A 26,765-nucleotide genomic window follows, 5' to 3' on the forward strand; every position below is an offset into this window, starting at 1 on the left:
TAGACACGCAAGTGTACTCTGAGATGGTAACAATGTAAACAAGCCAATGTTGAGCAGAGCTGCAGTTTTGATACAAAAAAAACAACTCTCCTATTCCCTCTGTGACAGACGCACAGTCCTCCTGCTTATTTATTCCTTTTGTGAATATTACATACCTCATGCTCATTTTTGGCAGTTTTGATGTAACACATCTGCTCATATCTCAGTGCAAAAACAGGACATCTCAGCCGCTTGTGTGTGTGCAGAGTTGAGGCTTTATTACCAGTAAAAGTCAAAACGTACGCTGCGTTTTTCCATCTGCATGTCATCACGTCATAAGAAATGTGCGAGCGCTTTTCATTCTGTTTCCCATGAGGGTCGCTCATGCGAGCTTTAGGCATATATATACTGTAGCTGCATTACACATTCACACACCACGCACACACGTACACATGGTACATACGCTGATCAGGCATAACATAATGACCAGTGACAGGAGAAGTGAATAACATTGACCATCTGTGGCAATGCAATGTTCTGCTGGGAAACTGTTGAACCGGGCACTGATGTGGATGTTACTCAGACATGTACCATCCATCTAGACCAGACCAGGGACCCCCACCCCATAGCAATGACACTCCTCGATGGTAGCAGCCACCCCCAAGCAGGATGCAGCCTGGCGCAGGCAATGCAATGCATTGGAACAAGCCTGATCCACAGAGATCCCTCCCCCCAACCGACATTACCCAAAAACCCCGACTAACAATATTCTGTTGCATTCTGTGTTGCAGTATTAGGACATAATGTTATGTCCAATCGGTGCATATCTATTTTGAATGCATGCCTGTGTGACTTTCATTCAGATAGTTCTATGATGTTACTATACTTTGCTGACATGTCCTCAGACCTGCATCGTCCTATAAGTTTGATCACCTTTAAATGTTGAGTTTGACAGGTCCGGGTGCAGTGAAATGTGTCTAGTCCACACTACACAGGGCCAAGACAAGCCCCGTCTCTCCCAGTTGAGTCGGAGATAGAAGATAGAACAAGGAAGTGCCTGTCTCCACTGCCAATCTGCGCTGTCAGTCTATCCCTGCCGTGCGCCTGCCACTCAAGTGACTATCACCACATAAGACAGGATTCCAGATGAAGTTGCACAACCAGTTGAACCAGAGCTTTAGGATCACCCAGTGCATCCTTGAAATGTGTTTGATACATGTGGGGCTTTTCGTTATACACGTCAAAGCTTGAGCATAGCGCGAGTATTGACTTTATTGATCTCCTCTGCAAAAATTCTCATCTCATATGCGGGGTAGTTTTCACAGGGGTGCGTGCTGTATGTTTCAGGGGAGATGGTGAAGCTGTGAATGCAGGATTAAGAGTGGTGTATTCCAAGGACATGTTTTTTGAAGTGGGATTAGCCCACTGAGAAGTCATTCAAAGCTGCACTCGAGAAGCCCTTGAATAGATATCTTGGAATATAATGCAGAGAGCTTTGAGTATGTGAGAAGCAAAACACTCATCAGTCTGACGACATGCAGACTTCGGGGCTCCACCGGAGCTGGGACGCACAGAATAGGAGAGCCCTCAGCTCGGAGGTAGAATGACACTCGGAGGAAAGCCTTAAGTGTCATTTTAAGCTTACAGATGGAGAGTCCACAGCAGGTGTGTGAGTGGAATACTGATGTAACTAGGAACAACAGAGTCTGATCCACAAGCTCCTTAACATCGCCAAGATACACTTACTAGAATGTTAAATGACATGCAGATAAAAAGCAGAAGGCGGCAACGGACAAAGAGCAAGCTCCGGTTTAATTTAGAGAAAAAAAAGATAACAAGAGACATCTGCCCTTGCAGCTACTTATGAGGTCACAACATAGGTATGTGACAATGCAGTGTATTCTGAATGTGAATAAGCAAATGTCAAATGTCAGTAGGGTTGTAGAAACAAAGAGAGACAATTTTCAGGGATTTATACCAATAGTTAACATGATATTTTGATTAAAATTTAAAAATACAATAAAAAGAGGTATTGTCACAGAAGCCCAGGAGAAAAACGTTACAGGATTACCAAAGTCATCTGGGAACCATGTCAGAGCCAGATTTATGACAAACCATGGAGCAGGTGATCATACAACATTCATTCATTCGTTTTTCGGCAACCACTTGTCCTCTGGAGGGCCAGGGGTCACTGGGCGAGAGGCAGAGTACACCCTGGTCGGCAGTCTGTCGCAGGGCTAACGCAGAGAGACCAATCACACCATTTCAGAGTCATTATTTCACGGAACGAGCACTGACTCTGGACAGTTGGAGAAAGCTGGAGCACCAGGAGACGACCCACACAGGCACAGGGAGACCATGCAAACTCCATATGGGAAGGCCCCAGTTGGCCGATGGATCTGAACCCAGAACCTTCTTACTGTGAGGCATCAGTCCTTGAGCATAGAACAGAAATTTAAGTCCAGGTGGACCAACTGGAACAGGAGCTCATTAAAGGCTTTAAAAAAGAGTCCACTTGGGACAATGAAAATCGTCACTGTGATGACGGTACCATTGGTTTTATAGGTGTGAGTCATAAGATGTTGGAAACAAAAATAAGAAAAACTACAAGACAAAAGGCAGACGGCACTGCAGCTCAGTGGTTAGCACTGATACCTCCCAGCAAGAAGGTCCAGGTTTGAGTAGCGAATGGTTGTTTGTCTCTGTCTTAGCCCTGCGATAGGCTGGCGACCTGGAAAGGGTGTATCCTGCCTCCTGACCCTAGTGAGGATAGAACAAAAGGCCATGGGACTATCACTGTTTTAAGTGGCGACGGAGGAAAAGTCACAGGATCACTGAAGTCCTTTGGATTTAACAACTGGGAACAATCAAAGTCTATATAAAATCCATCCATCCCTAGAGCCATCCTGTCTGCATGTTACCATCAAATAAAACGCTATTAATACACAATGGTATTAAATCCAAGTCATGACATGAAAAGCAGGCGGACATAAATTTCTAACAACATCTAAGGAAAAGGTAGCCACATTACCAAATCACACCAATCAAAAGAATGTATTAGGATCACATTCTGAATTACTTGTGCAAAGTTTAATGTTGAAGCCAAATTAAAATGCTTCAGTGGTTTCGGGAGCAACTAATTTCACACTATTTTCTTGCTCATACTTTCTCTGAACTACTTTTTTTCTGTTTCTGCTGAACACAAGATGAAGGCTCCGTGACAGCTTTAGTACTAAAACGCTAGACCAGACCTGGCAAAATCCCACGTTATGGTTTACAGACTTGAAATTCTCATGACCATTGACCTTAATGTCTTTTATCCGTCACAGTGAATGAACTCGATCTGTAGTAAAACAGCAGCCATACTAATTTGGCCCAAACTCACCATCCTGAATTAATGCAGCTATGTGTAGTCAAGCTGATCATTTTTCAGCGTTCTGTTTTGGCTGCCAGTGGCAGCCAAAAAGCCCTGGGCAGGGCTGAGCCCAGCTCTTTTCCGCCATCTGGGATTTAGAATTTCATCTCTATTTATGCTCTGGCCATCTGCCAACAGGTCCATCCTTACTGCAGAGGCCAGGAGGCGACAGCGCAGCTCGAGTGACCGAGGGGGCCTTACACAATTAGGCCCTGGTAACAGCTCGTTCCCTGCAACTCCTCCACAGGAGAGACAAACCAGGTGAATGGGTGCTCGAGGCCTCGAGACAGAGGAAGGGAAGGGTGGTGTATTACTTTGAACAAATATGTTCAAGGCGATTCCCACGTCAGTGTTTTTCTGCTGTTTTTCTTCATAGCATCCAAGGTACGCTTTTCTAAGGATTGTTTTTTTCATCTCAACAAATGCTACCTAAGAAAGCCCAGGCTCTGACAAACATAAGAACAAAACATTCAAGCACTTTTAAAGGCGCTGGATTCCTCCGTGGGAGTTATATTTTGCTAACAAGCCACCGGTCTGACCATTTTGAACTCTAACTCCAGCTTTATCATGACAGTCTGTGCCATTATCTTTTGTCCTAACCCATGAATCTATAAAAAATAAAGCTATATTATAAAATGTCCATTTGAAAAAAAGAAAAGAAAAGTGACGCTGCTGCAACGCTGTGAGGTATAAATGGAACATCTTTGAGCTCTATAGATAAAAGGCATATATTGTATTAGAAATACAATAATTCTCTGCATACTTATCACCAGGCCCCAGTGAGATATGGAAACTCCACCAAAAACTGACATTTTACTTCTACCTAAATTAGAGAGAAAATAGAGGGGTATATTACAGTGAGTCGGTAAACATTGATGTTATTGAACCTATAACACTCTGAACAGCGGCGCTAACCAATCTGAGGGAACAAAACAATGAAGCACAACAAATGCTACCATCCTTTTAGACATAGTGGTATTAAAGTGGCACTTCAATAAATGTGCCACACTTGATAACCTTTAAAAAATGGCGCTCGTTGCGATTTTATAACAGACACATCCCGGTGCCTGCAGAGGAGAGAACACAAGGGGTTACTAGCAACGTTGGATTTTTCGAAGAAACCGTCTCTGCTGTAATTTTTGCCAGCAAAGCACCACCTTGCTAACATGGAAAGGTCATTTTACTCAAGGTAAGATTCTACAGCAATTTTATTTGGCAGGATGTGAGGGCTTACTCAAGACATATGGAAAAGGTGACACAGCGCCGTTATATTGCCGATGATGGGCCGGAGCGCCTGACAGATGACGGTGTGTGAACATGCATCAGACTAACACTAACAAGAGCAAGGCCAAACACGGGCATCCTGATAATGAATAGTGTCTAGAGCCATTTTTTGTATTCAATAATCCAGAGGAAAAACGGCCTGATCTGCCAAGCAAAAGGCTCCGTCGCAAAAGGGTAAATAAAATACTGGTGTCAGGGCCACAGAGAAAGTGCTCCTAAACACCTTGATTTTAGCTCATTTCCCCAGCTTGTTATCCAAACTGCTCTCTGACAGAAGCCAGATAGGGTCAGCTCCTCCAGGAATGGAGAAAGTGGGCGGCAGGATACCTGAGGAAATAGACAGCTGAAGAGCAATACTGATGTTTGATTTGGTTCCCATCTTTGTTGATGCACACACACCCAAAGCAAACAAATAGCTGGCTGAAAAAATACTGTAAACTATGTTAGAGATGTGATATTTTCTGCATTGACCTACTGTTTCACCGGCTACTTTCTTAAAGCTGCTTTTATGTTTTATTTAGTCTCTTTACTGCAGGTTTAGTCCACTGAACAATGGAACTAGCACATCTCTTACCGAGAGCAAACACATACAAAGACAAAAAGTAAACTCACACATTCGAGAGCTTTTGGGATGTTTCGTTGCACCTTATCTGTAGGATTACCACATGAGTCGACAAACTGTTGATTGTCTTTGCACAAAGAAAAGATTTACCTGGGTAATCACTGCTCTATTGTACCAAGAGCAGCTTTCCGCCCACCTACTTATTTCATATGTCTGGGGGCCCTTTGAGACACAAACAGCGCTAGCCTTCAACAGTTCGCATGAGAGACTTTCAAAGTGATAGCAGGTAGTGCCCCAACAAAATGACGAAACTAGTTTCTGCTCCAGAAACAACAATTTTCATGCCAACAGGGGATTCCAAATAAACTATTCATAAACGAACGGTACATTTATATTCATATTCCAGCAAGTGCTGCCAGATACAAGTCCTGCTACAATGAGCCATTGCACCCACAATCACATCGCAATTGTGCCAATTTTGCAGGAGCAAACACCCCCCCCCCCAAAACATGCACCTGACTGGAAGAAGAAGGCAGTTTTCTTTTGACAAAGAGTTCCATCTCAGGAATCATTTAGTACAAATACCTACAAAATCACCAAGCGCTTGACCCCAGAACAGGTCCCCACAGATGCAACAGTGTGTTGCCTATGATCCATTTCTCAGTAACAGAAAATATATAGCCACAACATTTCGGAAAGACCCGTAGAGTGTATATAATCATAGGTGGCATGTCTCCCACTCCCTAGCTCAGGCCAAACTGACACTATTTTTGTGGGGATAGGGGTGGCACCATCTTGCAAGTTTGCAGCCAAAGTCTGCACAGTACCGTCCGTTTTCGTTTAATTAACGCTACGGTCTGCTCTATCTCCACCAGTTACAAGGAAATCTTGGATTATAGACTTTCTAACTCTTACGGCTCCTTGAGACTGCTTTACAGAGTGGTTGGCATGGCAACTTGCTGTCTTCACAATGTCACATCCTGTTTCTATAGCATAAAATAACAAACTAAAACCTCTCAGAAAAATATTAAAAAATATTTGATGCACCAGTATTATATTAATTACCTAAAATAACTGAACCTGTCCTTGAAAATAATGTATTTGATTTGTACTTTTGTTTTTTAATGTGGCACAAGTCTCATCCACTAACATGGGTGGGTGGCGCTTAGATTGCAGTCAGTCACTAGGGGGAGCTCTACTTTCTTTGGCTTCACTTTTGAGGGCCTGTTCTGCCGTCAATCTTTATAATGTTTATGGCAACACCCAATGTGTTTAGGGTAAACCCCTCATAAAGCTTTGTACATGTAGTATGTGAGGGTAAAAGTTGCCCCAACTCTGGGTTTTACCAAAGCCTCCTTATATGCAGAACACAACCCCTTTGACAGAACAACATGCCAAGTGCATATTCACTACCTCTACAATGGAGATAATTAAGCATCTGTCAAGTAAGACAATGCTAGTTATATTACACAAACAGCAGACATCTGCTTCTGCTACACCCTTTTCACCGGGACCCCAAGAGTAGCCGATTCACCAAGAGACGATCAGCCAGACAGAGAAGCAACTGTAGCACTTGGCAAGTCAAACACAGAGATCCAGCCTGCTACAGGTTTACAGAGTCACGTTTCCATCACTTCAGGATATTACATTCAGTTAATATCATTTCATGGAGACCTAACCAAGCCCCACGCATTGCTTTTCTTGTCTCTTCTTAACCCTAACCATAACCTAAAAAGGATCATTGCTAATCTTAAACCTTTGTTCTAACATGTAATGATTCCAATTATGGGAACATCATGGAGCCCAATATATTACATTAGATTTATGGCCCCACGTGCATGCACTACTTATTCATGTTCGACAATAAATGCATGCTAACAATTAATTCTCTTCTTTTGTGGATTCGTTTATTTTATAAAAACAATACCTTTATATAAAATGATAGCATAATACCCAATACCATAATGAACACTGGTGTATAAAGATGCATTCTGGTGTTTTCAACATGGCACAGAAACAGATACATAAGTCATCAACATTGGATTTAGAGACTTCGCTGACTGAATGAGGAGTTCTGCTATTTCCACCGACACAAATGGACGCTGCTTTGAAGAGGGAAACACCAAATACGCACACCAAGCTAAAACCACCCGAGCGCCGGCCCGCAGGCATAACCCATCTTTCCATTTTGATCCACAAGCACACTTATGGTCTTTCCACATGGCGTTGATCACTGGCGTCTGTCGGCCTGGCTCCGTGATTGTGGTCACTTCCTGGGATGCTTGCTGGACTACGGACCCTTCCCCCAGGATTCTCTACACTCATCTCTTCCTGTAAATGCAGCTTTCTTGCCACAGACTGTGAGCAGTGGGTGGGCTGCGGGATTGCGAACGCGAAGTCGAGATGAGGTCTGGAAATGGCCATGTTCCCCACACAACTCTACATCACAGCAATCTAGCAGCGGGGACAGCCTCGAGGCTTCCTCAGTTCACTGTAGCTCTGAGGACACTTCATGGTCGTGGGGCACATTTTTAGATAGGCGATCTTGGGAAGAATTTCACACAATCTAAAGGTGTCAGGAAAAAATACATTGAAGACTCTTGAGTGAATAACCCAAACTCAAACAATGAACTATTGCTAATTATAACTTGTAGATTGCAATAAAGCAATTTAAATACCTGCCACGTGAGCTAAATTTCTAACCCGACCTACATTTAGGCACAAGTTACAATGAAAAAACGCTAAATTTATTTATGCTAATGCATGCGTTTCAAACTAAAACTGCCATGCAGATTTGCATAATTTCAGCTAAATTTCTCAAGTCTTGTAACCCTATGGCTGTTATGAAGAGACAGATTTGTACCTACAAGTACACACCTCGGGCACTATGACTAAACCGCTTTTTTTTTTTTTTTTAATAGCTTAACTTTCTATTGACAAAGTATTCCTTCTGCCTGTTTACCAAGTTCTTTTCCTTTAACAAACTTTTCGCTAACTTAAGTCGCACTTAAATCTATCCTAATCCATTTAGCTAAGCCTGCCCTGAAAGCATTATAACTTGAGGAGAAAAGCCGCTCTAAAACAAAATTCAGCTCTACTGCTTATATGACCTTAGACGGCTAGTGGATTTCCGTACATGGACAGCTTTTCCCCGGAGCTATAGACAAAAAAAGCGGCGCCACTTTGTGAAGTTTCATTACGGAGATAAATACGAGGTGGATTTTCTGGACACAGTGACAATTTGCAAGATCATTTTCTGGAAATATGGGCTTATTTACTGGTTCAGAACTCTCATCATTTTTACAAAATAACATCCAGTACGGACAGAATGAACAAACACTTATTTCGTCCACGTGTTTTTCTGTTCTGTGAGCTGTGAGGGGAGCTCCAGGAGGAAACGCTGACAATGAGACGGACTCTCCCATTTCTATATTTTAGGTCAGAACCTTGACCTGTGTTTACATTGTGTGTTTTTAATAATATATCATTCGCTTAAAGCACGAAAGAAAAATCTTTATATTGTTCATTACAAATGAAAAAACTCCCGTGACTAACTAAAGGGATTGTTCAGGCCCAGTGGGCTGTCATTAACATTTAAAAGCTTGTACAAAGTGAGTCTCCATGCTTTTTCGTAATCTTTACTGGATTGACTTTAGAAGTGCAGCCTCACAGCCAGAAGGAGATAACAACTGCCTTCATCGCGGCGAGAGGGAACAGAGAACCACAAGCCCAACAATCTCTCTCTTCACCTTACCTATTGCACTCTCCCGATGGCCTACACAGTAGGAGGGGAAGATATGCCAGGCCTCCCCCTGCCGTCACAAAATACTGTAGATCCGCTGTTACAGTCACCTCCTGTGAGGCGGTGGCAGGTTTGAGAAGGGCAAGTGATTTTTCGCAACAAGAGGTGCGGGTAACTACTCCCGAGTGCTGGTAAAGTGAAGTGGCAGCGGCGGCGGTGGTGGAGGGCGCCGGCAGAGACTGTCAGACCTCTGCACTGTGTCTGACAAGCAAGAGTCTGTTGTTGTCGTTGAATGTGTAAAGGTTAAGATGTACATAACCGCTGCTGTTTTCATACTGATTCACGCCGCCTCGGGTTGCAGCGTTATTTTTATGTTATCTTCTCTTCTTCTCTCGCTCTCTCTCACAGGAACACAGATGAAAGTTGAAAAAGTCAGATCTCAATTTCTCTTGCTCACTCTGCGTGAAGATCCGTGTGCAGGTGAGGAGTCAGAGCAGAAAAAGTAAATATACAAGAAAAGAAGGTGTAATCGCCTCTGGATGCTACCTTGCCGGCTGCAAGATACCCTGAACAGGTCGCTAATGCAGTTCTAAATGGGTATATACCAAATAGTGAGCACAGAGAATGCCTTTTTCTTTTCCTGTGTCTCTCCTGAATTGACAAACAGTAATGATTCCTCACGGCTTCGCACCAGGCCACAGTCATAAACACTGGCTTATTATCCTGGAGGAGGCAGCGGGGCCAGTACGGCACGACGGCCAGCACCAACTGTCAATTTGTGATCAAACGCATGGGGCGTGTTTTAAAAAACATTTTCCACGTCCAACGTTTAGCCTCCATCGATCCTGCCACGCTGCTGTGTTTCAGAAAGCAAGTCAGATACACATATTGATCAAAGAGCGAGATGGAATCCACTCAAAGGACCTTTAAGCCGCGGAAAGTTAGAAGGAGAACGCCGGTCATCTAAGCGACTAAGAAAGAAGTTGGCTGAATTAACTTGGTAATTCTTTTCTCTGCGGCGTGCTTCGGCATTCACGGCCACCAACTTGAACTTGCGCTGAGTCATGGTTTCTAGAAACACTGCGAGCTTTAACTTTCACTGTGATTTGCAGTGCTGAGGGTGAGCTTAAGGGAATCGGAAGGAGCCAACATCGTTAAGGGAGACAGAGAAAAAGAGCCACAGAAACTTTCTTTACTCAAAGGATAAAAAAGAAGTTTCTACTGATCTGACAGCTTCGTGCCACTTCATCACATCTAATTGTGTTTTACATATCAATCTCAACACAACAAGGGCCGTTGATGCTGAGAGTTTGTGGCAAAATTTAGTGCAGAAAAAGAAAAAAAAAACTCTTATTCCACATTTGTCCTTGATGGGCTCAGAATACGTGCCCTAAAAATGATGTGCAGCGACGTCTGAGGCAATCAGTCCCAATCTTCTCACTGTGACAGTTCATTACAGCGTTTGGCTGCGTGCCCGACAACGTCGCACTTGTACCGTTGTCACCACGGGGACACGGCGCCACGCCATTCGTAAGATGAATGACTTTGTGATAACAATGGCTCTAATATTGAAAGCATTGACACTAACTCAATGATAACTCTGATCCTCGCCTGAAGTGTGGTCGAGACTGAAACTGTCTCAACTGTTCTTGTTTACAAAAAAAAAAAGTATGGAAAACTCAGCACGGCAGGATCATTAATGCAAAGTGCAGAAGAAACAATCTAACATCTCTGCAATCTTTTCCGATCTTTCATAAACTGTGGGATTTATTTGCATCCAGTGAGTGAAATCCATCTTAGGAAACTTTCTCTGAGCTGAACGCGCGCTGTGCCGGCATGCCGCCATCACCTTCAGCTGTGATTTTATGATGTCTGCCCTGAATGTGGAAATCTCACCACCTCGAGATGACTCACTGACGGCAACACGCCGTTTCTGCACTTCAAAAAGAAGTCGGAAGCAGCTCGTAGTTCTCCTGGTTTTTTCCGTGTGCGACATCTGCGCTTCATAAAGCTGGCCTAACAAGCGGAATGTGTAGTGCATGTGTTCGGGATAACGTTTAAAGGTGTGAAATTGGATTTGGATCTGACAGGGCAAAGAGATTTTAAGAGTAACGGTAAGGAGCCAGGCCAGGCCTACACATATTTCATGTTACATCTGTACAGAACACACTCGCCAAACCTGAACATGAAGTGTGGAGAAATACTGATTACACAGAGCAATACATATCACATGTGAAGGGTAATCCTGACACAGTTCTGAATCCAACGAAAAAAGAAAAAAATAGAAAGAAAGCTTATACGTATCTACAAAGTGAAATTTTTGCTCCAGAGAATTAATATTTGAGGATTTGAGGCAGTGTGAGCTTATTAAAGAGAAGCCTGATAAATGTATTACAGATACAACATATTAGTTATTAGTGATATCATTATATCTCCATTAAACTGATACTCAAATACCACATGTGCATTAAAATACGTTTTACTCACCAGGACATCATCCCCTTGTCTTTGGTTGTTTCTACTGAACACCCAGTCCAGTGCTCCTCACATTTATCCTTTTCATTAGGCTTGTCACTCATTAAAAGCCCCACCATACAATAAAAAAGCCAGCCGAGCCGTCATCCTCAGGGGACAATAATTTATGTGCCTTTATGGCATAATTGGAGGAATTACTCAGACACAGATTTGATTATTAATGTCTTCAGATCCAGAAGTACCCCCGTATCTCTCTCTCTCTTTCCCGCCGTCACCCACTCTCTTCCATTCAACTGTAAAGACCGTGAGGAAAATTGGCAGACGTTAATGTGTATTCTGCCCGTATCGAATCCATTTCACACCACCCTAAGAGCTTAATAGGAAACAATAACTGAATTATGACATGAATGCTGGCCGATTGCTCACAATTCAGGCTGGAAACAAACACAGCGGCGTGCCGTTGACACACTGACTTGTTTCATTTCCGTTCGTATTTTATGCCTTTTAATAAAGCGAGAAAGATAACAGCAATGGGGGAAACAAATAATCAACGACAGATACTGACTGTTCCCAGCATTTTTTTATTTATTTCTTTATTTTTGTCAGTTAGCTACGTTTAGCTAAACCAGTAAAAAGCCACCATGCAGTTTGCACCATGGCACGTTAAGTGCATCACATTACAAGCAGACCTGTGATGAAGGACAAGCGTTGTGTGCAGGCTAATGCGGTGCTCAGCCAAGCACACACGCAGGCAGGGAACTTGGCCTACATATCACACTGCTGGATTTAGCAAGATTTAGCACTTACAGACGCAGCTTATTCCAAATGCCGAGATCCATTCAGAAACGCAGGATATCGACGTGTACGCTTGATGCCGTGAATATGTGCCTGCGTTGCTGGAGAGCCCACGCTGATTCCATCTCGTGTATGAGTTGCTTTGATTTTCAGACAAATAAAAGTGGGTTTTTAGATCCCAACAGTGGATAGCAGCCTTATTTGTAGGTGATTCCGCAAGTAATATCGACACGAGCGAGCCTCCATATGATATTTCCTTATTCACCGCTGAGAACCTGAACTACTGAGAACAGTTAAAAGTGAAACAGACTCCTTCGGAAAAAGCAACTTTTTGAAATGTCAAACTGACTAACGCTGACTGCTTCTTGTTGATGTGAACAGTTGCCAAATCTAGACAAAGGCTGAAGAAAGCTTTGAAACAATAATCAATACCAGCGTTTGTTCTTCTAAGAAGACCAGTACTGCTGATTTCCCATTGCCCTGTTCCTGTCTTTGTAGAATTCGTAAAAGCCAGCTTGCCAGATTACTGCGGACGCCCATTTTGCAATGAAGTCTTTATCATTTACCCATGTTTTAGCAGTTGGCGCTGGTCTCGCCCAAACGTGCTTGTCCTCTTACCCTTGTGTCCATTTCCAGGGAATTAGCTGCAGAGAGTCCCTCTTAAAGCAGCATAAATTGCATTGTAGGTGAGAACAATGCTCCCGTTCTAATGTAAAGTACTATTTCATAGGTAGCAAAAAATGTTCTGACACTAACCTTTATGAAGAGCACGCGCAACAAAAGAAGGCTAGTTCAGCGCTTTCCTTTCTCTAGCGAGCCCACTTTCATTTTGCTGAACTTGTCCTTTCAACGAGAATTTACTTTCTGTCAGCCGATTAGTGTTTATTCACTGCCCAAGGTCGTTATTTCATTTGGAAAATCTGATCAAACAGGAAAAAATATCATAGCTCATGGTAATGTTTCAAAGGAGACATGGAGGCTTTAACCTTGCCTTATAAATATGTTGATTTTATATTCTACTCTCCATGTAAGGAAGGAAACAAGGAAGGGAGCGGCCCAACTTACTGTGTTGGCAGTGAACGCCACTGAAGCCTGGTGGACACTTGCACACGTAACCAATGAAGGTGTCGCCCCTGTAGGTCTCGCTGATCTCACACGTTCCTCTGTTGTGGCAAGGGTTCGGGTGACAGGGCCCTGTGTGGAATAAAGAGGAAGACAAATGTTACCTGTCATTATAGCAATTAAAAAATTCTAAACAACGGAAAAAAAAGAAACTGTGGAGAAGGTAAGAAAACGATAATGAGAATATTTCCCTTTTACTGTGTATATAAGATGACTGTAGGTAATATATTCACAGTGGAAGAATAAAATGAATGTTGCCATGTCAACAGTGACAATAATGTTCTCTGACCACCTTACATAGCCAGTAATTAAAAAAAAATAAACAGACCAAAAAAAATGTACAACGGGTGTGCTTTTGAACAGCAAAAAAAAGTTTGGATTCATAAATTACAAAACCGAAGCTGACGGGGCTCCCAGTGACCGCTGCTGGTCTCTGTGCCCTAGAGGGCGGTTCAAGGCACCGTCTAGAAACCGCTGAATGTGTTCCCTCCAGGAAGATGAACCCTCATTGTCGCAGAGCCGAGATGAGAGCACAGACCAGCTGGAAGGTGCACTATCATGTAAATGCACTGAAAAGTATTCGCAGCACATGCACACACACACATATTCGTAGAGTACATTTGTTCAATTTAACTTTGGTTTGCTGAAAATTCATACGGCTTCAATACAAGAAAGAAAAAAACACAACGCAATAAAGTAACACAAATCAGGCGATTAGTAGGTTATTTGTTACAATGGAAAGCCAGCTTTTTTTCCCTTTGCTAATAATGAGAAGTGGGCATCGTTATGCACAATGCCCCAGTTAAACGGGATTAATTACTTAGTTTTTTTTTTTCTCCATCTCCAATCTAGAAAGCTAGTTATCAGTCGTGCACTTTATTTATTTCCCACATTCATCTCTGAAACAGTGATTGCTTAAGTGATTGCATTTGCGAGACTTTTGCCTCGGAGGATAATTAATACGTGACCTTCCACCGCTGATGCTTTGATGCTCTGGTAAACGGAAGGCACAGTATGCAGCGGTGTGCCGGTGTTGCAAAATGCAGAGAGCATCAATCGCTGATCGATAACAATCAATACAGGGTTGACTTGCAGCCGCCTTCTCACATCCCTCGCGGGGCTCCATTGTGTGCAACTCATATTTTCACCACATTCCACATAATCCAGAAAACATTGTCTAAAAGTAAGAGGTGTGCTGTGCATATCCAGCACTATTCCTTTAATGATAAATATTGCTCTTTAAAACAGTACGGGCTCGCTGGCTTACCTCGGCATGTGAATAATGTTTTTATTTATTTCTTTGTTGTGCTAGGGCGTTATTGTGAACCTCCAGTCACCAGTCAGCTTTGCACAAGTTGTCGCATGCAAACAAATTAAAACCGTTCATTATTCCTAGTGAAACTCAAAGGGTACTTATGCATTCTCCTGTCCAAGGGTCAGTGCGGTTCAGTGCACAAAGGGTTCTTAGGAGGCAAACACTAATTTGCGAGGGAATTCATATTCCTAGTCACCGAGCGCACGGATTCGTGCTGTGCACACCCCGCTACATTCATCACAACCACGGTCGAAACACCAGGAAGCTTAACCACGAGAGAATTCATGCTTTGGGATTTAGAAAACAAGAAAACAAGCAGAATATATCCAGTTCAAAAAAGTGGATAAAAAAAACTGAAGAAAAGGCCTTAAAAGATATCCTGGTAATGATAAATAACTCAGTTGGAGCCCTTCTGTGTTTTGATGTTTTTCCAGTTCTTTCTCCTCGTAACATTATCTCTTTGGGACCAGTGACGAAAACCGAGGCGTTGAATCGAAGTTATTACAGTTACAACACTGTCAGTACAATAGATTATTTTACTCGCAGTGCACACACCGTGGTGCTGTATTACCGCCATCTAAAATCAAAGTGGGACCGGTCTACGGCATGGGGCCACATATAAATGACAAGGCTTTGATGCAGGGTTATTGGATTCATAGCTCAAAGACCTGTCGATAGTCGTCTCATGTGACTGGTAAAAGTAAGGCTGTCAAAACTTTTAGGCGGATGTCATAACTTTAAAAGCCTTTCAGTAGATATTAGCGAGAGACAAGCCAATGATGATATGTTAATCTAGTGGTTTGTATCATAGACTGTGTAAATACGGACGACACGTCCCCACTTCCTTGCATTGGCCAAACTGAAACTATTTTCCTGAGGATATGGGCAGCGCAAGTTTGGAGTCAGAGTCAGCGCAGCACTGTCCAAGAGTGGAGCCACATTATCGATGACCCCACCACACTTCTGCCAGACTCACTCGCATTTCCGTTTAATTAACACTACGCTCTGCTCTATTTCCACTGGTTACAAGCAAATGTTGGAAAATACACTGTACTTTTTTCTTACCACTCTCACAGTCCCAACTGGTAGTTTATGTGTACGTTTGATGCCATTATGTCACATCCTGTTTCTGTAGCAGCAAATAACTAAAACAAAGTTTTCATCAATATTGTCTTGACTACCTAGAATGACAGAAACCACCCTTGGAAAAAAAAATAAAAAATTTTAACATGTATTTTAGTGGTTTAGTTTGGCCCAAGTCCCTTTCACTGACGTGGAGGGGGTGGAGCTTATGAGCTATACTGTCAAACAGTCACCAGGAGGAGCTCCACTTGCTTTGCCTTCACTTTTGAGGAGCAGTTCCGTCATCCATCTTTATGCAGCCCTCACCCTAACCCTAACCCTAATTCTACGGTTTGTATGGAAGGCCTAAAGCATGTAAAGTCTTTGGACAGAAGCATCAGAGGAAGAAAAAAAAGTGTGCCTCTATGTGTCTATTCTAGTATTTTTTGCATTCTTTCCGATGACAGGTAAACTTGGCTTTGACGGTTCTCTTATTTCCTTTTAAGTGATAAGCAACATGAAGAAGCCTCAAGTGGGAATAGCGTGCCCTCTCGAGTCAGTTTGACAAATGAATGGCCAGGAGCAAAACATCTGACAACGTCAAGTAAACAGACATGGCCTTGAATTGTAAAACACATCATTTGGTAAACCATTTAAGACTAGCTCCAACCCAGAAAACGAATATAGATAAAAAAATACCACTACCTAGTTTATTATTGCCCTCTTGTTGGAATTAGTAGACCTCTAGATATAAATTACAAACGCGCTAATCCTATCGAAGTCACAGCATTTCAAAGCCAGGACCTGTATCAGTAATAATTGGAACGGTGGCTAATCAGTCGAACAGAGGAACGTATAATAGCTATCGCAGAGGCCGCGCTCTCTCAGGGAGAGGCGGGGGGGTGGGGTGACAGGTTTCAGGGCTGTTTTGATGTGACGATCCATAGTCACACAACGCTGTACTGACAGCTTCCCTAATGGAGAGCGCATAAAGCAGAAAAACAGCAGCGAGCAGAGGAGAAAGAAGAGGGACAGCGAGAGACGATAGAGCGCTCTGAATGACAGATACGTTTGAGTCTGAGCTTTTTGCACATTATACACACCACATTATAAATACGACATTATAAATACAACATTATAGAGCAGCATATCAAAGAGTTTGATTTACTGTGATGCATGAGGCCAGACATCAGCTTGAAACTAAAAATACTTCAAGGCGCTGGAAACACTGCTTATTTTTACACTATGTGTCAGATTAGCACACACAAACATATGAATCATGATCCACACAGCATATTAAAAACTATTCAACTGAGAAGGGATAAAAAATGTTTACACTGATCAGGCATAACATTATGACCACCTTTCTAATGTTGTGTAGGTCTCCCTTGCGCCTCCAAAACAGTTGTGATCCATCAGAGACCTTCTGCATGGATCTTCTGAGGGTGTCATGTGGTGTCTGGCAACAGGATGCTGTTAGTGGGGGTCTTTGGGTCCTATGAGTTGAGGAGAGGGGCCTCTGTGGATCAGGCTTGTTCCAGTGCATCCCACAGACACTTGATCAATTTGGGGTGTAGTGAATTTGGAGGTCAGTTCAACACCTTGCACTGTTTTTCATGTGTCAGGCTGCATCCTGCGTGGGATGGCTGCTGTCATCAAGGAGTGCCATTACTATGGGGTCCTGGGGGCCTCTGGTCCGGTCTAGATGGGTGCTACATGTCTACGTAACACCCACATGAATGCCAGGTCCAAAAATGTCCCAGCAGAACATTGTATAGTCACAAAATGGTCAATGTTATTCACCTCACCTGCTGGTGGTCATAATGTTATGCCTGGTCATTGTATAACTGGTATTACGTCTTTAGTCTGTTGAGGAAGAATGTATTTTTACTTCCTGACACACTGACAGTAAAAAACACAAACCCATTTAAAGCTTTCAACCAAGTGCTGCACAATATATTCCATTTCCGAAATTCCATTTTGAGAAATAAATTGTTCCTTTTAAGATTTAAATAAATTAAGTCCCCAATTCACTTCCACAATTGGCTTTCCCATAAAGCATGAATGCATACAGCAAGGGCTGCAGGGGGGAAGGGACGGAATACAACTAAAACAAAAACCACCACCAACACTTTTGCATAAAAAGACCCCAGGAAGTGGACACTGTGTGTCAACAGTAGTGGATGTTTTCTTCACTGTGCAAGTTGTGTGATGCGTGACTGCGCGATGCATGTCAGGAGGAAACATTGGCAGCTTTCTTGTGTGAATGTCAGCTGCTGCTCTCCTGTACAAGCCAACGCTTGCCCGGTGATTGATGTGAGCCCCTGTTGTGTCCGGCACGGGCGCTGTGATTTCTTTTCTGGCTCCAAAGAGAGGCTAATCAATCAGCTGTGGAAACCTGACCAATGGTCAAACGCAGGAAAAGCGTCCTTTGTTTCTTTGCAGATCAATCACAAACACTTGACATTTCCAGGGCTATGGCTACATATGTGCCCTTATATCTTAGTTGAAAGCTCTCGTGAACATCCGCTCACTCTAAACGTACAAGGAATCCTTCATTAGGGAGAAGGATAACATCGCGTGCTCAATGCTTTTAACTCCTATAGTTCACTACACTAAATTTTACAATCACAAATGAAGCTTAAAAGCTGGAGCTTTAAAGACTTCCTTGAATTTACCATGTAAGAAGGACACAGTTAAATACTGAGCCTCTCGTTTTGTGAACCGTATATCATGGTTGTTTCAAGGACAATTAAATGCATAGGAAAAGAAAGACCCTCTCTTTACTGCTACTTAATCTTTATAGCCTTTGCATTATTGTGTGGGGTCTTTGACGAGGATGGACAAGTAATTATTGACTGTCCCTCGTTCCAGATCTTGGCTGATCCTAGTGAAGTGGGTCAGGTCAGGTTGGGGTGGTGGGGCCAGCTGCACAGGAGGAGGAAGCGCTTTTAATCCAATACACTTTGTAACCACAAACAAGCATCTGCACACAAGTCTTGATCTTCTTGACAGCTCTGCTGAGCAACACTAAGCCCGGCTACGTCCGCAACTTTTACCGAGAAACCTTTTGTGGACATCAAAATGACAGAACTGAAATGACTGTCAGTGAAAAACGCATGTGAAAATGAAACTGTCACTTCTGAATACCAGCTCCTCCGTCTAACAAAGCACTGAGTTAACAGTCGCACGGCAGCTCACCATCCATCTAGTTAACATTTCATAAAATCTTTAAGAAAAAACACACATACGCGCATATTACCTTCCCCGAGAGTGTGAAATTTACATCTAAGCTCCCCGGCTCTGAATGTGCACCGAGCCACATCTCACTGATCTGACATGGCCTAATTGTGTCAAATCTATTTTAACCCTGCCTCTTTTTCTGTGATGGCTTCACTGGTTCATGGGCTCATGGTCACTGCACCCATCCTGCACCTCGACTGATGAAAACTGGCACTGTACCACCAATATTACATCAAGGCTCGAGCCACCGTAGGATCAGGCTTTTAGTGGGTCCTTGGCCTCCTATTCTCCAGTGCCCTTGCCACTCCGCCTTTTCAGCCCATCAGCATTTGTCAATGTCAGACGAATGCACTGAGAGGTGAAAGTCATAAGAATCCCGCTGAAACAAAACGGTTTGGAATATGTCAAATGACTATCCAAAAGGCAAGGTCATGTTGAGGATCATCCTCGTTCTAGGAAGATACAAAGAAATGGGGACCGTCTTGTCCGGGACTAAATGCCACAAAAATGTCAGAGTTGTTGCCTTCCTCCCAAGGCTCTCATCAAAAAAGGTAGTTTTTTAACTCCAATGTCTCTGGGCAAATTGCACATAATAAAAGAAAATTCTGGCACCCCCGAACGATTTCAAAATTAAACTGAGGCTGGCTTCGAGGAGGACTACTGTTCTGTGTTCTCCTTGGAGGCTGTTAGTTACCCACTTAACCTTAGGGCTCAGAAATTCTTCTTGCAGTCTCCGCGGAGTTCATAGTATTTTGACTGCACATGCCACAACCACTGGGCTTGTGCAGTCATAGCAGCTCCTGGCGCACCTGCTGCGCTATGGCGAATTCAATTTCTGAGAATTTGTTTTTTCAGGTTACATGAAATGTGTACCCCACCCCCTGCAAAGGGCTTTCCTAAGTTCTGGTCACCCAGAGCCTTTAACCTCATGGACCCTCCCCGAAGATCCTCGGCCTGCATACCACAGAGGCCCCATTCGGTCTTTAAACAGGCGTTGCTTTACAAATGCCATGAACGAGCTTGGGGGACCAAACATCTGGAAAACACTAACTCTTACAGCAAAGGACATATAAAGTGTAATATTTAGTAATATGTGATGGGCGAACTGGAACATAGAACAGCAGCTTTAAGACTTTAATGAAGAGCTTACAGTAAGAGCAGTGCAGAATGTATATGTGATCGTGCATGCGACAATCTGAGAGGGCAAGGGAGTATTTATTTGTCATGATCATGAGATCTTGTGAATTAAAATGACTTAAAAACCACTATGTAGACTAGAAAAGTGAAGCACTTTCTTCAACTTGTGCTTATTATTGTGTTATATGTGTAAGGCAGCATAAGGTACTAAGTCTTTGTGTTTACTGTAATCAAGAATTTTCCATATATACAGTATATATATGTTTTTTTTTTCCTCCTAATTTGAACAATCTTCCTTGGAAGCACAGAAAGAATTGCAATTCATGAAGATAAAGTGTAGGCAGCCAGTCCCCTCATTTTAATATTCCGCTGGGGCAAGACGAAACCCAGTATGCTTTCAGGTTTAGCACATTCAGCAGGTTTTTCCTCTCTCAACTCCCAAACTTTTAGTTATAAAACAGAGAGTCCACTACAGTAGAATGAAACATTTGCCCAATTAAAGAGGCCAAACATGGTAAGGAACCCCTCCCACCCAACCCCCTTATGTTTTTATTAGTGCAGACAATGCGTGTGAATACGTAGATTAAATGGATATGAAGGTTGGGAAAGTAGCAGCTGAATTGCTAAAATCTTCAAAGCTGTCAGGAGCAATTTGCCCTTCTGCATCACCCTGTCCTATTTTCTCTCACGGTCCAGTTACAGGTCAGTGCTCACAAGTCACACCTAATTCAGGTCATTTTGTAAATCCAGTAATTAAGTCTTGTGCTGTTTGCCTTGTTCGCATGATTCTGATGTAAACTGCGCAGAACAACAAAGATTTGGAAAGATTTAAGCCATCAACAATGTATACTGATGCTAAAAATCTGTATCTGTAATACTTCATTTAAAACATATCAAGGCACATGTTTGATTTTCAGCCAGTTGGCTTATTTTGTTATTATTTCTCCGGATAATTAAATTTAAATTGGGCTTTTTTAGAGCATCTGCAAAAATGCTGACGAGGTAATACTTTCAGTTGACATTCACAGCGAGGTATTTAACTTTTCAATCAAACTGAAAAAAGTTACTGTTTTGCAAATGTAAATACACACCATTCGTGTGTTGTTTTTTTGTCCTGTTGTCTATGGGATTAGAGCGTGAGATTACACAAATCCTCGCATTACACCAACAAACTACTTTGATTCCTGGGGTATTACTTCTTATCTAAACAAATAATTCTTGTTTTAACCTACTTGATCTCCAACAAACCAGCGGGGATTAATATTAATGAAAGAAACATAGACAATTAGATGCCGAGGATGCACTTAGAGCTGGGAAGTTTGTATTCAGTTGCAGTACTTCCCAGGGATGTGAAGTGACATTTTAATTACACCGCTGATGAAGATAAATCAGGTTCTTGTTTACTGTTGTCCTCTGTGGTCTTGCTTTTGTAATAAAACTCCCATTACATTAGCTCTTTTAATAATCTGAGGGTGTCCTTCCAGCTCCCCAACACGCTCTCTTAAGAAGACGATTTTAAAAAGGTGCACCTTTATGATAATTCATGGAATTGTACTTCGGTGCCTACTAAATGCAAATTGTAAGAGCAGCATGAAGCAGAGTTGGTGCACCCCTTACAAAGTGGATACACTGCGCTTTCAGGTTGATGCTAATGGCATGTATTTATGGAAGTAATGCATTTAATAATACATATGTAGACATTTCTATGGAGTAATGGTGCTTTTAACTTAATGGATCATAAAGTCTTTGCTCACACATGCTAGGAATGATTTTCAATAGCGGCCCGTGGAATCATCAGAAGATTTCACTTGGGACGAAAAACAATCAACAAAAAAGCAATCACTGGTCCAAATTGGACCGTGAGCTTCTGGAAATAATCTCAAAACTCACGTACAAAACAAGATAGTTTTCCAAGAGGAAGATTAAATATGGGTACAAACTAAATGAACTAAACTAGCAAATGATATAATCTTGAGGGCTGCTGGCACGACTAGTGAGTCAATGCAGGAATTAGACTCCGTGATAATGAAGGAAAGAGGAGCCTCAGCCGAGATTGAGACACTGGACATAATCTGTTGCTGTCTCTCTGCACACACACACACACGCAGTCACACACAAACACAAATGAAGGGGAGTCATGTTACCAAGCATAAAAATTTCCCACCTGCTGAAGTTGGTTCCTCACCATCTGCTGCTGTAGAGACACAAAGGACGAAAAGGAGGGAGGAGAGAAAGAGAGAAGAATCATATTAATTTCATCAAAACTACGAATTTAATTTGAATGAAAGGAACTTCGCACTCCAGATGTATTTAGCACTACTGATTCAACTTTATTAGAAAGTGCACCGCGCCCCGCCGTATGTGGCAGTGAGCTCTTGACGTGCAACTCATTCGAGCGCGCAGTATTTAAAGCCAGACACACCTGCTACCTGTAGGGTACAAAATCCTGCCAACAGAAATACTCCATGACACGTACTCTAACCTGGCTCAGCATCAGAGCCCATCCCCCCTCGTTCATAGAATGTGCCCCGGTCCGCTGACTTTGACTAATATGTGCTCATCATTCTGGACCAGTGTAGGATTAGCCCCTGCGGCATACATACAAGCTTGCTGCATCTCCCGGCTCCCAAGCCCCCAGCCCGGCTCCGTGGCTGAGATTTGGCCTGTCTGCCATCATTACCACAGCCCTCCATCTCCATCATTACTCGTGAAACAGCTCCAGAAACTCTGCTTGAAAGCTGGACACAGCTACGGTTGACCAAGGGCATCAGATGAAAAAGGGTGGTAAACAATATTGCTGGTAATGTTGTGGGGGACCACAAATGGGCTACCATGGATTTGTGGACGGACAGACAAACAAGACTTGAATGAGGGTTTCGCTGCTTTACAGATCCAATTAAACATGCGTGTCAGTTATTTCTCAGTGGCTAATGATACTGCTTACCAATGCTTGTTTAATTAACGTATGATTCAATGTCACGAACACGTTTTCATTTCAGCACTGAATACTAATTGTGTGGGAGCATATGGAGAAGGTTAAGGCCACATAGATCGTGGAGCTGACAGACAGCTATGAACAAATGAATCCAAAGCCATCGTAGAAAACTTGTTTCGTTTCTAATCACAACCAAGAGAAACAAATGAATATTTGTCCTTGTTTGAAACCAAACATCAGCGTATTTGTTTCCATTGTGGGGTTTTTGCATAAGAATAATCAAATGTCTTCTCAAAGTGCTCCCAGGACGTTTCCAGGACATTTCACATTGCTTATATAATTTAATATAGTATTATTGTGGTGCTTTATTTCTGGAAAGAGGGCTCTAGGTACTTTGGACACGTCTGGAACTGATGATTTCCACCCAGACGACAGCATCTGCACAGTAAAATGATTCACTTAGCCACAATTGTGATAAAGAGACGGAATTAAACGGTGAACCGCAGCGTTTAACACTGCTTTTAATGTGAGAGAACGCTTCAGCTGAAGTCGTACGGAGCCAAAGCCAACCACTTTCTCAACCTCTCATCTGTCTGGCAGCAGAATCTCCCCTTTGTGTTTCCCCATGCACATGGGCCAATGTAATCCCCAAACCAAGCACATTCCACGCTTCACTTAGCGTGGTTTTCTTCCTGCCATTTCCTCTCCTCTCTTACCAGGAGGGTCACGACGCACACTTGCAAGCGGACTCAGACTCATACTGCAAACAGAATAACGCGCTTACAAAGAAAAAAAAAAAGGAAATAGAGGGAAAACCATGCGCCTCTGCAGACAGCTATTCATAACCACACATAAATACGCATGCTGAGAAGACAGATACATAAAAGAAAGTTTTTTTGTTGTTTATCCGAGTGTGGAAGTGGTGAATCATAAGAACGCATAAAATACCAAGCTTACAATTCACCGGACTGGTGAAATTTATGTCTTCTGATGCTGTTTCCTAAAGATGAATCGCCCCAGTGTGAGTTGCATCCCGTGGTTTGTTTCCCATGGAAGCCAAACACCTGCATTTATTTACTACTGACTCATGGGACCAACATGTTTTCCACATTTAAAAATTAATTTAAATTTACAAATATGCCTTTTGCAGAAGTAAGAGTATATATTGTCTTCCTTAAATACCCGGAGCAGAGATGATGTGGCATTGTTACTGAAGAACCTCTTACGGCTGAAGGGAGTGTTGGGTTAAGAAAATTAGAGAGCACTGTTCATGACCCACACAATACCAGGAGTCAACAGTAGCATCGTGATGATTATATTTTCTTAACTTTAACCAAGCCGTGCCTATACTCAGACATCCACCACGAAACCAGCAAGTATATTGTTTGAAACAGTTATTTATGTTGTTTTAAAAGACACTGACAAATTAGTTTGTCCTCAAAGTGTTGTTGCAGTAAAAAGAGGCTATAGCATCTGTTTTACGTATGTAGCGACTATGCATGTATTTTTATGTAGCTATTCACATATCCAGCCATGTGAGAATGGAAATGGGCCTCCTGAAGGTGTCCTGTGGTGTATGACAACAACATGTTGATAGTGGGGGTCTTTAGGTCCAATGGGTTGAGGGAATGGGCCTCTGTGGATCAGGCTGGTTCCAGTGCAGTCCACAGATGCTTGATCAGTTTGGGATTTGAGGAATTTGGAGGCCAGGTCAACACCTTGTGCTGTTCATTTTGTATGTGTGTGCCCGTGTCAGGCTACATCCTGCTGGGGATGGCTGCTGTCATCGAGGATTGTCGTTGCTATGGGATGGGGGGGTGCCACGTCTGGTCTAGGTGGGTGGTACATGAGTAAGTAACATCCACACCAATGCCAGGTCCTAAAGAACATTGCATTGTCACTGCATGGTCAATGTTATTTATTTCTACTGTCAGTTGTCAAAATGTTACACCTGATCAGTGTATTAACATGTCTTAAGCTCATCCTCTCTCGTTTCTGGTTTCAGTTCAGGGCGGCTGAGTTCAGTTTCAGAGGAATCTTTTTTTTTATTTTGTAGATGTCTCCTCACATGATGAAGAGAAATGGATGATTGAGATGCTACACTTTGAACAGAACATTTAACGAGTTAAAATACCCCAAAGAGGCACATGGCTTGAATTTATTGTACAGTAGTGATTCCGTTTGTGTCGTAAAGTAGTTTCATTCATCTGTAAAACTCTTAATTAGTTAACAATGTTTTAAACAGACTGTGTTTGAGTTATGGTAGCATGATGCTAACCTGCTCTATGTTATCTGTGCTCTATGTTATAACCAGTTCCCATGTTGATTCTGGACAGTGCTTTAGTTGACTGTGAAGGAGTTACTTGTCAGTCACAACTGGCAGTTAAAATGCCGTAACTTTCACGCGTTTTGGAGGAAATACCTCTTATTTTGTAAAGCATACTCACAAGAAAGTAGGAAAGCAGAAATGATGCTGGTACGTGTTTTGTTTTGGTCACATCCAGCCAACAAGAATGAGAAAATGTTGCTTGAGCATTGGGCAGGCTCTCCTCATAAAAACCTGCGGGTCTAACAGATCTTTTAAGTTTCTCCATAAAAAGAGTCCTCAAAGGCGCACCAGTGTATTCCCTCCAGCAGTGGGCGCCTTTAAAGAGATCTATAAAGAATCTTGAAAGTGACTCACTGGGCAAGTCTCACTGATGTTCCTCGAAACTATATAAATAATGATTTATTGTCAACAATCAGAAGGGGGTTGAAAACCAAAAACTACTCTGCTATCCACCAAAAATTAAATGTTACAAATGGGAACTTTACAAGCACTCAGAGTAATCAACACCAGGTGCCGAGAGCATACGACAATGTAACACTTGTGGTTATATTTCTGATGTTATTAACGTAGACAGATGTACAGTAGACAGACAGACAAGGACAATTTCTAACATACTGCTCCGTCTCCTACAATAAACACTTGATGCATTGCTACATCTCAAGCCGCACTAATAAATTTGTAAAACATGTAAGGTTCTGGAGATGACTTATTTCAGTGGCCCCTCCTCCTTCCCAGGAGAGGATCCTCTCTGTAGCATGATAAGCCTCCATGCTGGGACATATTGGTTTAATCTGACTGACAGCCAGGAGGCAGTAATAACCATCCATAATCTAAATAGGAACAGGCCAGCAGCTGATATGGCCTCAAGGTGTTCAGCTGAGATAGAGGAGCGAGTGCATGGGACGAGCGGGTATAAAAAATGTGCGTAAGACAAAACCAAAACACACACAAAAAAACACACCAATGGAAGATATACAGTAAAATATTAAGGTGTTCACATGACTTTAACATGACAGAAATGTGTTCCTGTTGTAGCCCACCGGTGACATTAAGAACTGATTTCACATGCTTTTATCTAGCCATGATATAATTTTTAAAAAGGCCAAATAAAAATCAATAGTGCATTTAATAATAGACATACTGACCAATACCATTATTAATGTTGTGTTGTAAGGACCATCTGAGTGACAAGACTTTTGGAGATTCACAGAGCTGAAGAGCGATATCTTTGTGACAATAGGAAAGGGGCTTACTTGAAATGAATGAAAGTGTAAAATGCATCAGTACCACATCAGATAAACCACGTGACGCAGTTTCACAAGCTGACAGACACCTAGAAATGGAATCCGAGAGGGTGAAAAGGAGTGAGA

General features: G+C 42.5%; 1 protein-coding gene across 3 annotated transcripts in view; it reads right to left on the bottom strand.

Moving 5' to 3' along the window:
- The window catches only part of edil3a (EGF-like repeats and discoidin I-like domains 3a), a 103,841-nt gene that overhangs the window by 55,141 nt on the left and 21,935 nt on the right, over positions 1–26,765 (bottom strand). Inside the window, exons 2-3 of one of the 3 annotated variants that reach the window (XM_047592333.1) lie at positions 22,296–22,322; positions 13,318–13,446 (exon numbers count right to left, since the gene is read on the bottom strand). In XM_047592333.1, coding sequence (XP_047448289.1) covers positions 13,318–13,446; positions 22,296–22,322 — 156 coding nt within the window. Of the gene's footprint in view, positions 1–13,317; positions 13,447–22,295; positions 22,326–26,765 lie in introns of all 3 variants that reach the window. The other 2 variants (XM_047592332.1, XM_047592334.1) reach the window with 2 other exon arrangements.

The sequence above is a fragment of the Mugil cephalus genome, chromosome 8 (assembly GCF_022458985.1).
Source record: "Mugil cephalus isolate CIBA_MC_2020 chromosome 8, CIBA_Mcephalus_1.1, whole genome shotgun sequence".
NCBI classification, from domain to species: domain Eukaryota; kingdom Metazoa; phylum Chordata; class Actinopteri; order Mugiliformes; family Mugilidae; genus Mugil; species Mugil cephalus.